The sequence below is a fragment of the Pyxicephalus adspersus genome, chromosome 1 (genome assembly GCF_032062135.1).
Source record: "Pyxicephalus adspersus chromosome 1, UCB_Pads_2.0, whole genome shotgun sequence".
In the NCBI taxonomy this organism is placed as follows: Eukaryota; Metazoa; Chordata; class Amphibia; order Anura; family Pyxicephalidae; genus Pyxicephalus; species Pyxicephalus adspersus.
In genome coordinates, this window is record NC_092858.1 from 133,538,412 (window position 1) to 133,552,794 (window position 14,383).

General features: G+C 37.6%; 1 protein-coding gene across 2 annotated transcripts in view; it reads left to right on the top strand.

Moving 5' to 3' along the window:
* ASMTL (acetylserotonin O-methyltransferase like) overlaps positions 1–14,383 on the top strand; it is an 86,497-nt gene that overhangs the window by 67,919 nt on the left and 4,195 nt on the right. For both annotated transcript variants that reach the window (XM_072427652.1, XM_072427660.1), the window contains 8 exons: positions 1,132–1,263; positions 1,634–1,681; positions 3,490–3,554; positions 3,745–3,809; positions 4,459–4,567; positions 5,380–5,788; positions 8,381–8,543; positions 10,845–11,026. In XM_072427652.1, coding sequence (XP_072283753.1) covers positions 1,132–1,263; positions 1,634–1,681; positions 3,490–3,554; positions 3,745–3,809; positions 4,459–4,567; positions 5,380–5,788; positions 8,381–8,543; positions 10,845–11,026 — 1,173 coding nt within the window. The remainder of the gene's footprint in view (positions 1–1,131; positions 1,264–1,633; positions 1,682–3,489; positions 3,555–3,744; positions 3,810–4,458; positions 4,568–5,379; positions 5,789–8,380; positions 8,544–10,844; positions 11,027–14,383) is intronic.

A 14,383-nucleotide genomic window follows, 5' to 3' on the forward strand; every position in this document is an offset into this window, starting at 1 on the left:
GAATCTGGTCTCGGACACCATCTGTATGGAGTTTGCAGGTTCGCACCATGTTTGCATGGGTTTCCCATGACTTGATTTAAAGATTCAAAATTAAATGTAGATTAATGTAGCCTGCTCCCTCTTTGTCCTACTTCAATGCTGTGGGAGTTGGCATTGTGATATGATGGATGATGAAATTGCTGTATGTGCAGCTGGCTCGTCACCATTCTTTGATGGGACTAAAACCCTGTTCCAATTATCAGTATGTGCATTTCCATGCATTATACCATGGTGCGCAGGCATTTGTGTGGCTGTTCATTGTAATGTCGAAGAACGTAAAAGCGCAGCACACAAAAACAGATGGAAATTGTATGTAGCAGCATAAGGGGGAACACATTGGGCTAAATTGAATAAAGTTCTCCAAGACTGGGGAAGATAAACCATCAACATAGCCACCATGACAATCATTCCTGGTCAAGACTGTACACAATTATACAAGACTCTATAAATACATGCTGTACAGTTTACACAATCACTTCATTTCAGGGACTCAAAAGTAGTTGGACAATTAACTCAAAGGCTATTTCATGGGCTGGTGTGAGCAATTGCTTCGTTATGTCATTATCAATTAAGCATATAAATGGCCTGGAGTTGATTTGAGAGGGGTGGGGGTGCTTGTATGTGGAAGATTTTGTTGTGAACAGACAACATGCGGTCAAAGGAGCTCTCTATGCAGGTGAAACAAGCCATCCTTAAGCTGGAAATATAGAAAAAACCCATTAGAGAAATTGCTACAATATTAGGAGTGGCAAAATCTACAGTTTGGTACATCATGAGAAAGAAACAAAGCACTGGTGAACTCAGCTGCATCTGAGTTGTTTCATTTAAAATATTTGTGGTAATGTACACAACCAAACTTAGAAAAAAAGTTGTCTCTGTCCAAATATTTATGTATAGGTGCAAATTTTACAGTAAGCAAGGAATCATCAGATCCAATCTGTTTGTAGTGTGTTTTTTTTACAACTGGTAAAAAGTAGGTGTTTGATGCAAAATGCTGGAAAAAAATATGTTTAATAGCTGGCTACATGGATCTAGGATAAACAAGACTTTGTTACATAAACTTTCTTTCCTTCCCATTTCTTGTGTACACAGGGTCTTCGCTTTGAAGTGGTTCCATCGTGGTTTAAAGAAACTCTTGATAAGTCCTTGTTTTCTGCTCCACAAGAATATGCTGTTGAGACTGCTAAGCAGAAGGCATTGGAAGTAGCAAGAAGAATGCACATGGTTAGGGTTTTTTTTTTTTTTTCGGAATTAATGTAATTTTTTTAAAGGGCGTTGGTTAAGGTTGCTGGTGCTTGGAGCAGCCTCTGCCACTACAATCAGTTAGTGTGTTTTTCTAGTTAACATATTATTAATGTGATATGTTTATACTGTGAAAAAAATTATTTTACAAATCACTATTAATAAGTGTTCACACATGATTAGTTTGCCTGGCTCCCATTAGGAATCCCATTACCACTTTTTTTGGTTTCTGACAGACAATATTGTATCAGTAATTAGCTATAAATCAAAGGGTTGTAATATATTTAAGTTTGTTAGGGTTACTAAATGAAGAGCCACTAAACATACCATATTTTGCTTTGTTTATTTTTAGAAGCACCTTAAAACCCCAGATATTGTCATTGGAGCAGATACTATTGTGGTAAGTTAGCCCTTTTTTCTTTTTAATGCTGTCTTTTTATCATTGGTGTGCTCTGTATTTGCTCAGAAGAATTGTTAATTTTATACCTTATATTTAGTCAAATACATTTAAATCAAGTGGAGAAAAGAATAGAATCTTTGTCATTTTTTCTGCAGCCCGGACATGGGAATATATTTACTATTACTTAGTAATGAACCGGTGGCTAAGTGGTTAGAAATCTTTCCTTGCAGCAGTGCTACAAACATACAAACCCTTAAAACATGCAGAGATGTAGGTAGTTGTTAATGTAATTTCAGGTTTCTGATTCCATAAAGTAATCAATTCTGAAGAGAAATGTACTTCAAACTATAGTTGGCCCTGGCACTGGCAATGACTGGCAAACAAAAGTATCATTCCAGTAGCACATCAGACAGTTGCTTTGTATACAGTGACTGCATTTCTATTGGCTATTATGCCAGTGAGCCTGTGTGAAATGTTCTTGCCCTAACAGAGACACATTCACCAATATGACAACTCACAGATGCTCCCCCTTTACCAACACTGGTAAACAAAACGGCATAATGTAAAATATATTTTGGATTGAAAACCCAGTCTATACCAGGTGTCTTGTCTACATCTGTTTTTCTGGGTTTATGATGAATGTGATTAGGGTGACTATAAAGTAACCCCAATCACTTCTGTGGGTGGCACACTTGTTTGGTATCACCAAGCAGACCGGGGGGGATTTGTATATGATGTTCAGGCCTAAAATTTGTGAAAGAAAAATGCAGCCAACCCTCTCACCCCCAAACTAAAATGTGCTACATAAGCAACCAACGGCCCTGATTAATTAAAGCTCTCCAGGGCTGAAGAAGATACTTTTTTCATCAATAAACCTGGGTGATTCACCAGACCTGGAATGGATTTGATCCAGGATTGGAAACATTTGCCAGCAAATAACTTTGAAGAGATCTGTTGCAGGTTAGCTGGATCACCTAGCTTCACTAATGAATGTGTATTCTGTCCAGTCTTGGAGAGCATTGATAAATCAGGCCTATGGAGTGAGACTTCTGATGACGGAATACAGAAAACCTCTACAAATGACCATATACTGACCCCTGGAATAATACCAAGATCACATCCATTTGGTGAATGAAATTGCATTACTTGCTGTGGAGATAATAAGGAAGTCACCAAGGGTTGCATCAATAGACTTTTCAGAGTTTAAAAAGCTCCAGTTTTTATTTCAATGTTTTGCCACCCGCATTGTGACACATTTACAGTTTGCAATTTTGACTTTTCATACTGATGAAAACTGTAGAATAAAATTTTAACTCTTCAGAGGGTACACTTGCTGTGGGATTCTTCCAACCATGCAAGAGTTATCTATGTTATCTATATTTTAGATGGGAAATAAACGGCACATAAATGAACAGTTATTTCACACTCCTGTGCCACTGACACTCTTTTCTTTCAAATAGTCTAGGCTGTGTGTGGGCCCTCTGCATACTCTCTTACATTACAGGTCCTGCATTGTAGGGTACAAAGTCATAGTTTGCCACTACATGGGACCAACCACAAAAGTGGAGGAGCCTGACGGAGCAAAGGTTCAAATGAGTAAAAAATGCTTTTCGCTAGTTTTTAAGTCTTTTTTTTTTTTTTTTTCCAGTTTTTCATTAATTCACATAGGTGCAGAATACATCCTGCATATTACATGCAATCCCTAGAGCATTTAGTTGTACAAGACATGCAATAGTGTGGACCATTCTAACATGCATTTTATAAATGTCTTTGTGGTTTATTATAATGACATGCTGCTTTTTCTACAGACACTAGAAGATGCGATCCTTGAAAAGCCTCTTGACAAACAAGACGCGTATAATATGTTATCAAGGTTGGCAACTCTTCTAGTAAATGGCGTTCAAATGTGATTTCTGAATCAGAATATGTTGTAAATTCTCATGTGTCAGGTTGATGACATATATGCAAATATATAAACTGAAAATGCGTTCCTAAAATTCTTTTGTGTGGTGTGAATGATTTGATGAAAGGAACACTGACAGTTATTTTTCAATTTCTTGTAGGTTGAGTGGCAAGGAACACAGTGTCTTCACAGGTGTAGCAATTGTTCATTGCAAAAGTCAAGAAGGTTATTATTTTTTTGTGACTGTTGATGTTGGTGAAATATACTGAAAATAAATCATGTTAAGAGCTGTGAGGCAGGTTTATAATGAAAGAATAGACTGCATGTCTCCTGTCATAGATGCTTTTACCTGTTAGCTCTTTTTTTTATTCTTATAGAGTATACCGAGTCCCGCACTGCAATACAATTACATTATTGTGGTGCAAACCCTTCCTCGCACACATGCCCATTTCTTGTCTGCTTCATAAAGGCCTGTTTTTTGTTCTAATTATATTATTATTATTATTATTATTATTACTACACAGTATTTATATAGCGCCAACATATTAAGCAGTGCTTTACAGTTTTAGGTGCTCACAATCTAATCCCTGCCATGGTCATATGTTTTTAATACGGTCTAAGCTCAGTTTTTGTGGGGAACCAAAATAAACTAATTGCATGTTTTTTGAATGTGCAGGGAAACCCACGCAAACAGAGGTAGAAACTGCAAACTTCATGCAGATAATGTCCCGGCCGTGATTTGAACCTGGCACGTAGCGCTGCAAAGGCCAGAGCGCTAACCACTAAGCCACCATATTATAATATTAAAAAAAATTGTAATTATGTATTGTCTATTATATCAGTTTAACAGTAAGCCCACCATTGTATATTTCAGATAACCAGTTGGACACTGATGTCATTGATTTTTATGAAGAAACCAAAGTCAAATTTGCTGACCTCTCAGAAGATCTTCTGTGGGAGTACATCGACAGTGGAGAGCCAATGTAAGTTGTAGATTGTATATAAAACTATTTTTTTTAAATATATATTCCCAGTGATCACTGTCACAAAAAATAAAAGTGAGAGAAAATCTCAAATTTATATAAAGACAGTTTGCCTTTACAGTCTGAATGCCCTTTTGCCCGACTTTACTAAAAGAATTACCTGAAAATAGTACCATTTAAAATTATATGAGTGATGCGCTTCGATATAGAGTTATTGCAAGCGTTATTCCTGTGCTTTAAAGCAGAAGTAAACCTAACACAAAAAAACTCACCTTTTTACCTTCGTAGATAATGTCAATCCATCCAGAGGTTTCCTGGATCGGGTCTGGCGTCACCCCCGCTTTGTACGTCACCCGATCTAGCACTGTGGCATAGATGGGGGAAAAAAAAGAGTGCCGATTTCACTGCACATTTGTGAGATCTGCATTTTTTTTTTTTTTTACCCATCGAAGAAAAGGATTCTTCTTTAAATATACATCAAAAGCTTCACAAAGTGCTACATGTGTGTTTCAACATTTCTCAAACCAACAAAATAGGCTCTAAAGGTGATACATATTTCCTTAAGCCTACTGCAAAGTTATACTAGATCCTACCAAAGGTAGCCTGTGCTTTTTTTGTGATTGTTGTAGCTAGACTTGGCCAAAGTACTTTCCAGGATTTCTAGTGATTTATAATACTATGCACAATTTCTTGGGTATTTGGGTAATGTCAGCATGATAAATGGTTGCTTTTTTACTTATACTCTAGTGACTAAAACTACAACAAAATATTCACATTACTTTATCAAGTTTTCTGATTATTTTTTTTCCCAGGGATAAAGCAGGTGGCTATGGAATTCAGTCTCTCGGGGGAATGTTAGTAGAAAGTGTACATGGAGACTTTCTGAATGTTGTTGGTTTTCCTCTGAACCACTTCTGCAAAAAGCTTGCAGAGATCTATTATCCTCCATCCAAGCAATCTATACATAGAGTTAAGCATGACTCTATTCCTTATGTAGAGAGCTTTGAGGACCTCAGTGATGTGGAGAAAGATTGCTCCTCTCCAAGCAAGACATATGACAAAAAGAAAGCAAAGAGTGATTCTGACAGCAACACTTGTAGTCCTGGTCCCTCTACAAAACATGCAACAGGTATTCAAAATGGTGTTGAAGAAAAGCCTAGTGGCACTGTTCATCTGCCTTCAAAACTTATAGAACTTATGGATGGCTTTAAAGCATCAAAGGTATGGGATTTTCCATTTTGTTTGTGCTGTTTGTTTTCTTTACTACTGACCTTCAGGCTTTTATGTAAATGAATTGAGTGTATATTAAGAACTATTGTATTTGAGAAATAATTTGTAGTTCTAGTACAAAGAAGCTTCGCACCCCTCTATGCAAAAGCTTCACAGTTTTTCAAAAGCGTGCCCCCCATCTTATAATTGGACAGTGAAGGTGCAGTAGCAGACCAAGGATGAGGGCACTTTGGTGTTTTGTCTTCCTGTTAGCATTTTCAAGAAAGTAATATGTTTCCTTTACCAGCCAACAGATGGATCTCCTGACTCATAAGTTTACATGTCTTTTCTTAGTTGTTTATATTTCAGAGCATAAAAGCTCAAGTCAATATTTACACAAATAAACAAACAGAGAAGTAACAAACAGAGAAGTAACTTATCCTTGTTTTTCCATTTCTTTACATGCTTTGAAAGGGGATGTTCAGACCTCGTTTTTACAGCCTGCAAATGCTTACAAAAGCCGTGTAAAATAGTTTAAATGAAAGTGAATTTGGTCTGTTTTTTGTGTAGGCTTTTGCTTTGACAGGCTTTAGGCTTCTGTGGTAGTACATCCACAATGGAGAGCCACACTGTCACAAGAAATAAAAGTGAGAGAAGATCTCAAATTTAAATTAGGACAGTTTGCCTTTATAGTCTGAATGCCCTTTTGCCCCGCTTTACTGAAAGATTACCTGAAAATAGTACTATTTAAAATTATATGAGTGATACGCTTAGATATAGAGTTATTGCAAGCATTATTCCTGTGCTTAAAGCGGAAGTAAACTTAACAAAAAAAAAAAAAACTCACCTTTTACCCTCTTAGATACATCGATCCATCCAGAGGTTTTCTGGATCGGGTCCGGCGTCCCCCTGGCTTCGTACCTCACCCGATCTAGCACTGTGCAGGTGCAAGATTGGGTGAAATAGATGGGGGGGGGAGTAGTACTTTGAAAGGTCATGTAAAGACCGATTTTTCAGGCTTTCGTAAGGGTTTTTACAGCCTGCAAATGCGTACAAAAGCCTTGTAAAAATAGTTGAAATGAAAGTGAATTTGGTCTGTTTTTCGTGCATGCTTTTGCTTTCACAGGCTTTAGGCTTTTGCAAGTGTTTGTTCAGAAGCTCCATGTAGTTTCTAGTGTCGTTTGGCTGTCCAAAGATCTACACCGACTTGCAAACACCTATAAAAGCATATATAGGCTTTTGCAAATGCAAGCTTTTTATTTTGCCTGGGAAGCATCCTGGAAGCCTAGTTGTGCAGAGTAGGCTTCCAGGAGCGTATAACAGACACCTTTTTCAGAAGCAGGTCTGAACATACCCAAAATCCTGATATTAATTAATACATATGTATTCTAAAAACAGTTTTAAAAAAATGAAAACCTTATTTTTTACAATGGTTTCATTCATGTGAACACTGGAAGAAGTAGACAGCTGAATCGCTGTGTGTCAAAATCAGATTTTTTATTTTCAGAAATACACACTTCTTTTCCATAATACATGTATTCTAGTACTTATTTCTTAAATGCAGGTTTTCTGATAACTGCAATAAAAATGCCTGTACAATGTGATTTGGGCCTCTTGAAAGACATTTTGGCATATGTGCATCAGGACAATTTAAAAAAACTATTGGTGGGAAAGTCATGAATGTTATCACATGCTATGCTATGACAGAGCATAGAGCTATGACAGTCGAATTAAGGACCTGAGAAACCAGTTTAAAAAATAGTCTTCTCTTCAAAACATTCACATTTTGTTGCTTGTATCCTGAAATGAAAATGCACAATCAAAACATTTTCAAGGGTAATAAGGCACTGGTCAAGCGTAACTAAACTTTAAAAAAATATTACACTCACCTTTACTTCCGGAGAGACGCTGATCATTCCGGAGCTGTCCTCATTTTGGTTGTGTACTTTCCTCAGCACTGGGCACTGCCATCTTCGTCCGTCATCTTTCTTCTTCGTGCTCAATCACCTGATCTGCACTGCGTAGGTGTGCCCTTTTATGTAAAGTGAAAATTTTGGTGATAGGTCTACTAGCACACCATGGATCTTCTTTATAAACTTCAACACTTTATTTGCAGATTAATCAACAGTACAAATAGTTTACCATTTCAGAGTGGTCCTGTGTAGCCTAAAAAATTGCTATATTTGCACTGTGATGTGAGTTTTCCAGTAAAATCTGGACTTTAAATTGAAGATCCATGGTGTTCTAGTAATACATTCCCTCTATTTAAGTGTCATCCAGAGGGCTTTAGTGGAACAATGAACATAGATGGTTTTATTTACAGAATTATACCATTCACCATTACATCTGTCACTTTTTATTTTATGACTATGTATACCATTTAATGTTCTACCCACATGCAGTATAAAACATTATTTTACTATTAGCAGCTTGTTTTGTAAATTTCACAATTGTTTTTACATCCTTTTTTAAGTATTTTTTTCCCTAACAAAAAGCATTTGTTCCATATATAATCTGTATACACCAGACTAGTCCTTGTCCATGTGCACAACATAGATAAATGTCTAGCACTGTGATTTCCTCTGTTTGTCTTTCTGTTTACAGACATTGTTTGCAGCATCTAAACTGAAGGTCTTTGATAAGTTGAAAGATAAAGGTGCTCTGAAGGCCATGGATATTGCGGATAAGATTAATGCTTCTGTACATGGAACTGAAAGGCTTCTTGATGCCTGTGTCGCCCTTGGCCTGCTAGAGAAAACTCATCAAGGTGAATCTTAGTAGTAATTTATTTCTGTGTAATGTTTTAGTCTTGAAAACTTTAAAATGAGAGCAAAAAAAAAAATCTGTGGTAGCTTTCCTGTGTACAATCGATTTCCACAAATGAAACCGCTATAGCCAAGTTTTAGGTGGAAAAAGAATGCTTTGTGACAGCCTGCCACATCAAAGAACAGGAACAGACATTACCTACCCGTAGTTTAAGGCAAACATGTAGTTAGCACTAAAAAAATAAATAGTTGCCCCCTAAAAAAAAAAAAAATAAAAATAAAATGAAAAAAGTGATTGTATACAGCTGGGAAATTTTGTCTCCTACAGAACACTGGTTCTTCTGCCAACTGGGTCAGATAGTGTGTCCCCCCCTTGGGTGCTGTGGTTCCTTCCACCAGCTGCCTTATCACAAGTGTTGTTCTCTAGTGTTGTAGGGGCTAGCAGAAGGACTGCAGTGGAACTCTTTGCATTACAAGTGAGTAAAGAGTAAGAGGACAGGTAACCATGCAACTTATCTCAGGTGATTTAATCTTTGGTGATTAAGGCTATGTACACACATCAGGACAGATCCATGAACGGCATTGGGTGAGCGCTGTACACCGGATTCTTGTCCAATACTAGCCTTGAAGCGATTATCGGGCAGGAATCATCTGACGTGTACGTAGCCTTTTTCTTTTTGATACCAACAAATTTCACAGCTTGTAAGCAGTATCCTCTGGCAAACCTATTATTTACTTCCCTGGTACCATGGCGAATAAATAATTGACAGGACAGAAAGCAAACTGCTGAAAGCAGATTCTAGGATAACATGGATGGGAGCTAGGTCAAAGGTGCCCAACCTTTGGGCCGCTGACCACATCTGGCCCTCTGCTGATTCCCTCTCTGCTCGTTGTCTTGCAGGGGATGGGGTGCCTGGTGCTGCCACGAGAGGGAGAGAGTGAGCGTGTACTATAAACCTGGCAATCAGCTCCCCGCCCACCTTGTACTGAGAGATTATCCTACCTTGTACAGCAGCAGCATGAGAGCTGTGTCTGTGTCCATGCTGCTGTCATTAACCCCTGAAGGTGTAGTTGTAAGAATATTTCCCCCTTGCCTATCTGTCAAATGAATTGAATTTATCCATTGCAAGTATCTATTGCAGAGATTTTGGGGTACAAAGAAGGTTTAGTGGCCCCCTATAACTAACAGGACACATTGTATGGTGTAGTTTCTGCTCTGTGGTACAGGAATGGTGAGCAGGGAGCAATATGTGACTGGCCAGCACTATATGATAGCTTTTGGTTTGTATCTTTCATAATAAAATGAGCATCAAATCTTGATTTCTCATTTATTTGGTGCGCTACGTTACGGTAACTAGAAACAATTTAATTTCATTTTGAAATAAAAGGAAGGGAGAAGGACCCAAGAGAACTGCTGCAGCATTTAATGCTTGCTGTGTGGAAGTGTGTATGGAAATGGATGGTAAATAAACACCTTCAGCACAGGAATGGAATATGGAAGGCTGGAGTTCAGCATTAAAGTCGGGGTTCTGACCCTCTTGCCCAATAGAGAACCCACTACTGCTTGAATGATACAAAGGACAACAACATTCCTTGTGCCATTTTCACAGAAAGTAGGTTTAATGATGTTGGATATCTGTGCTGTAGTACAAGTATTTACGGTGGAAACCCTGTTGTGGGATGCTTAGATCATGCTGTATGCCTTTGACTTACATTTGCAAATGTAGGCAGTTGAGAACCATGTGGCTAACATGACTTGGTTCTGGGAAATGTTTAATAAACATTCCAGAAAATTGAATTGCCATTTTCCAGTCTCCATTTTGGTCCCAGTAGTCGGTAAGTCTCCATGAGGGCATATTAGGAGGGCTTAACAGGGTAGCAGATGCAAAATCCCAAGGATACTGTCCTTAGCCATATAAAGCTAGCCAGCCCAGTGCAGCAGAGAAGAGATCACAAACCCATCCCAGGCCTGTGCAGCCTATAAGAATGATACATTGGGTGGAGTGGTTCCCAGCGCAACAATCCTATCAAATGTTTTCACATGGCCTGTGTCTGACAAAGCTAACACTAGGGATTTCATCCGTGTGTGTTCATACAAATGTATTACTCATACACGCTCTGATAGTGTTAATGGCAGTTCACTTTTCATGTTTAATCTATGTAATCTTTTTACTATTTGTGTAATAAAAAACCTATTTAAAACGTGTTTTGATATAGTTACATTTTCCTTTGTTGTAGATAGTTTGTGAGATTTTGGTCGTGGTGTACACATATAACATGTTTTTCTTTTTTTTTCCTGATAGCATATAGTAATACAGAGTTAGCCAAAACCTTTCTGGTGTCTGATGCTGAGTTTTCAGTTCATGATTTTATCATTCACTCTAATGACCATATGTGGACCCATTTTACCCACCTGGAATCTGCAGTAGTGGAAGGAACATACAGTCACCATAAAGCCTGTGGACGAACAGCTGAACATGTGCATGTAAGAATATACATTTGTTGTTCATCTTGTAATGTGCATACAGTTACTATTTGTATTCTTTTACCTCCATTCTTTGTCAGTGATACATAACAAATAAGTGTCATTAGCTCAGTTATTTTTGGGGGGTTTCTTTATATAGCTCTAGTGAATCATTCCAGAACTTTTCTGAACACAAAATTTGTTTTACAAACTGCTGTCTAAGCTTTCTCATTGAATTTGCTGTTCAATATATGTTTTTCCTTTTCTCCTATGTATTGTGAAAGAATCAGGATATTACAGTACTAATTGTACCACTAGAGTGCAGCATAGGATGATCTTGAGATTCATATTGGCTACATTCACAGACAGGAAAAAAAGAGAAAAGTGGAATTTCTCCTTGTTTTATATTTTATACCTTTAACAAGCTAATTCTGTCAAGGTTAGCCTCGATCCATCACTAGGCTTAGGAGTGAAACTTTTCATTCCCTAGCCTTGCTGCTGGACCACGGCTTTTGTAAGCCACATTTCCAGCAAAACCCCCCCTCTGCAGCAGGGTGCCATTTTTTGGAGAAGCAGGTGTAATTGCTGTGCTGTGTTTAAAGGCTCATCAAAAACTTAGGTGAATAATCTGGAAGCAAATTAATTGGGCAACAAACTGTTAACCAGCAGCAAGGGAGAGAAAAAAATGCTTCCAGAACTCTCTGGGCTGATGAAATATTTTCAGTTGCAGCAGTTTATCTCCATAAACCAGGTTAGTAGTTGAGTAGTTATCAGTACGCCATATAATTATAGGTAATGTAAATCCTCAACATCTAAATTGTGAAATGTTCACATCTAAAATACATGTATTTGTTGCTTCATTTACTCTAGAAGAGAGAGCTGATAAAAAGAAATTTATTTTTGTTTATGATCACAGAAAATGTCAGCATTTTCAGAAAAAAATGCCAAAGGGTTTTCTTTCCCCAACAGGGAAAATTTACAGTTTTTCTGTCCTTCCGATAAAGCCTATTGGTGAAACGCGTTAAGGACTGTAAAAGTTATTGTGTATCATTACAAATAATGTGATTATTGAATTGTCATTTTTTGGCATTTTGCAACCATTTATTGTTTTGTGATATGTTTTTATAATATTGTATAATAAATTGCAAATAATTGTTTTTTTTTAACATATATTGTGTTAGTGTTCATATTTGGCACCTTTAAAACCCATGCAAATTTTCCCTATTGGGAAAAGAAAACCCTTTGGTATTTGTGAGCATAAGAATGTGGTGCAATGTAAACAATTCTCCCAGGGTATCCATTTAAAATTTTCCAAAAATGATTTGAATGTTCTAATTGTAATGGTCACTTTTTGCAGGAATGAGTTTCATTATTCATTTGTAATCAGGTAATGTCCAGAAACCCTTCTTTATTCATCAGACAATATATAAAGCAATGATAGAGGAGAAATCACGCATCAGCCACATTGTCATCAGCATTGAAAGCCATATGTTCCTCAGATCAACCAGTTAAGGGGATAAATTAGGTCTAGTAGGGGGCTTATTTTTTAGACATAAGTGATATGTTAATGGAGGGCAACAAACTGGTGTCATTGGCTGGTCTGTACATGTGAAATAATCCGCTTGTGGACCTTTTTTGCGACCATTTTGTTATCATCTGTGTGGATATTTCATATGTGTGGTTATCAGAGAAAATAGTCAATGTGATACAAATTGTGAATATACCTTATCTTCTGTAAGGATCTTCCACTGAAAAGGTCTTTAAATATATTAAACTCTCTCAATAGGTTTGGTAACAAAAGTGGCACCTTCATAGAAAACGTTTAAACTGGAACTGAACCCAGGTTGACTCGCCTGTCTGCATTCCAGCGATGGGCTCCGCCATCTTTCTCCTCTTCGTCTCCTGGACGATCTTTGACCATCTTGATTGTCTGTAATAGGATGCATCCCAGCATATATAAGGGAAGGCAGGAATGCCGTTTTTCTCTGGTAACCATAGCTGACGCTGCACATGTGCTGCTCAGCTTTTTGTCAGAAATCCGGAGCCATCAGGCACGTAACACACAATACTGCAGAAGGGATGTGCTTGTCCCTTTCTGCAATATTCACTTGCCTGATCATAAAAATTTAAAAGTAGAACTTTAGTTCCACGTTAAAACTGTCAGACACCTAGGGATTATCTTAACCCACCTACAGTGTAGTAGCTACCAACTGACCAACACTACAGTGCACACTACAGATTAACACATAATAACTGCAAGGGTAAGTATGAAGAGTACAGTCTCAATGGAACTCTTTTGCACCATTAAGGGCCAGAGAAGTAGTTCTCCTACAGAGAGTAGTGAAAGCTTCTCCATGACTGTTGGCCATGTGACATGACTTTTAATCTTTCATTGGGTAAACATTTTAAAAATTTTTAATATTTACAATAAAATATTTTTTGTTGTAGCTCTTAATGTACATGCTTCACCGTATTTACATTATTGTATTAAATATATTGGTTAATAGATTAGCAATTATATCTCTGTGATTAACTGCTGGGTTTAAACCAATACTTTTCACAAGTATTCTTTAAACTGTAGTCTGTTCTTTTTGTTTTGTTTTGTTTTTTGTTGTACACTGTCTATGGTTCATCCTAAAGTAGTACTATAGTAGTAGCAGGCTATGTTCAGACTGGCCATGAGGTTACAGAGGTGGTTATTGCTTCCTCATGCCACCAAATCGTTGTCTTGGGAGAGATACTACATGTGGCAGCCCCCTAAAAAATAGGGGGGGGGGGATTGAGCAATACCAGTAAAGCTCACTGATGCCAGCTTCTAAATCTCTAAGAACCAGCAATGTGGAGAGAATGTTCAAGTGGCTGACAAGATAGCAGCTGCCAGAAGCATCGCATGATTGCTTGATCCTTTGGCAGGTCTGAATCTGCCCCAAGAAAAACATTTTCATATTTGTTATAAAAGTATCATAAACTTTTTTTTTTTATTGTCTGTGTCAACATCAAGGAGATTTCATTTAACTTTCTGACCTGGAGTGGACATGAGTGAACAGGTATCCCCCAAGTTGAGGGGAAAAGTCAGCTTATGTCATACTCTTTTCTTCTGGATTTACACCCACTTTCCTTCTAGTTGGCATAATCAGCAGGAGGATGAATCTTTCCAACAAGATTCACCATGGCACCCTGACAGTGTTACTAACCTCCCTTGAATCCATCAAAATTTTTTTGGCAGGAGCTTCACCTTATCTCTTATTTGGCAAAAAGTTGTGTTGGCTTAATCGTGATGATGCTAATGTATAGGTTAATGTAAATAGTAATCCAGTGGTATGATTAAAATTCTGTCTGCCAGCTAGAAATTTTTTTATAATGGCATTTTCTTTCTTT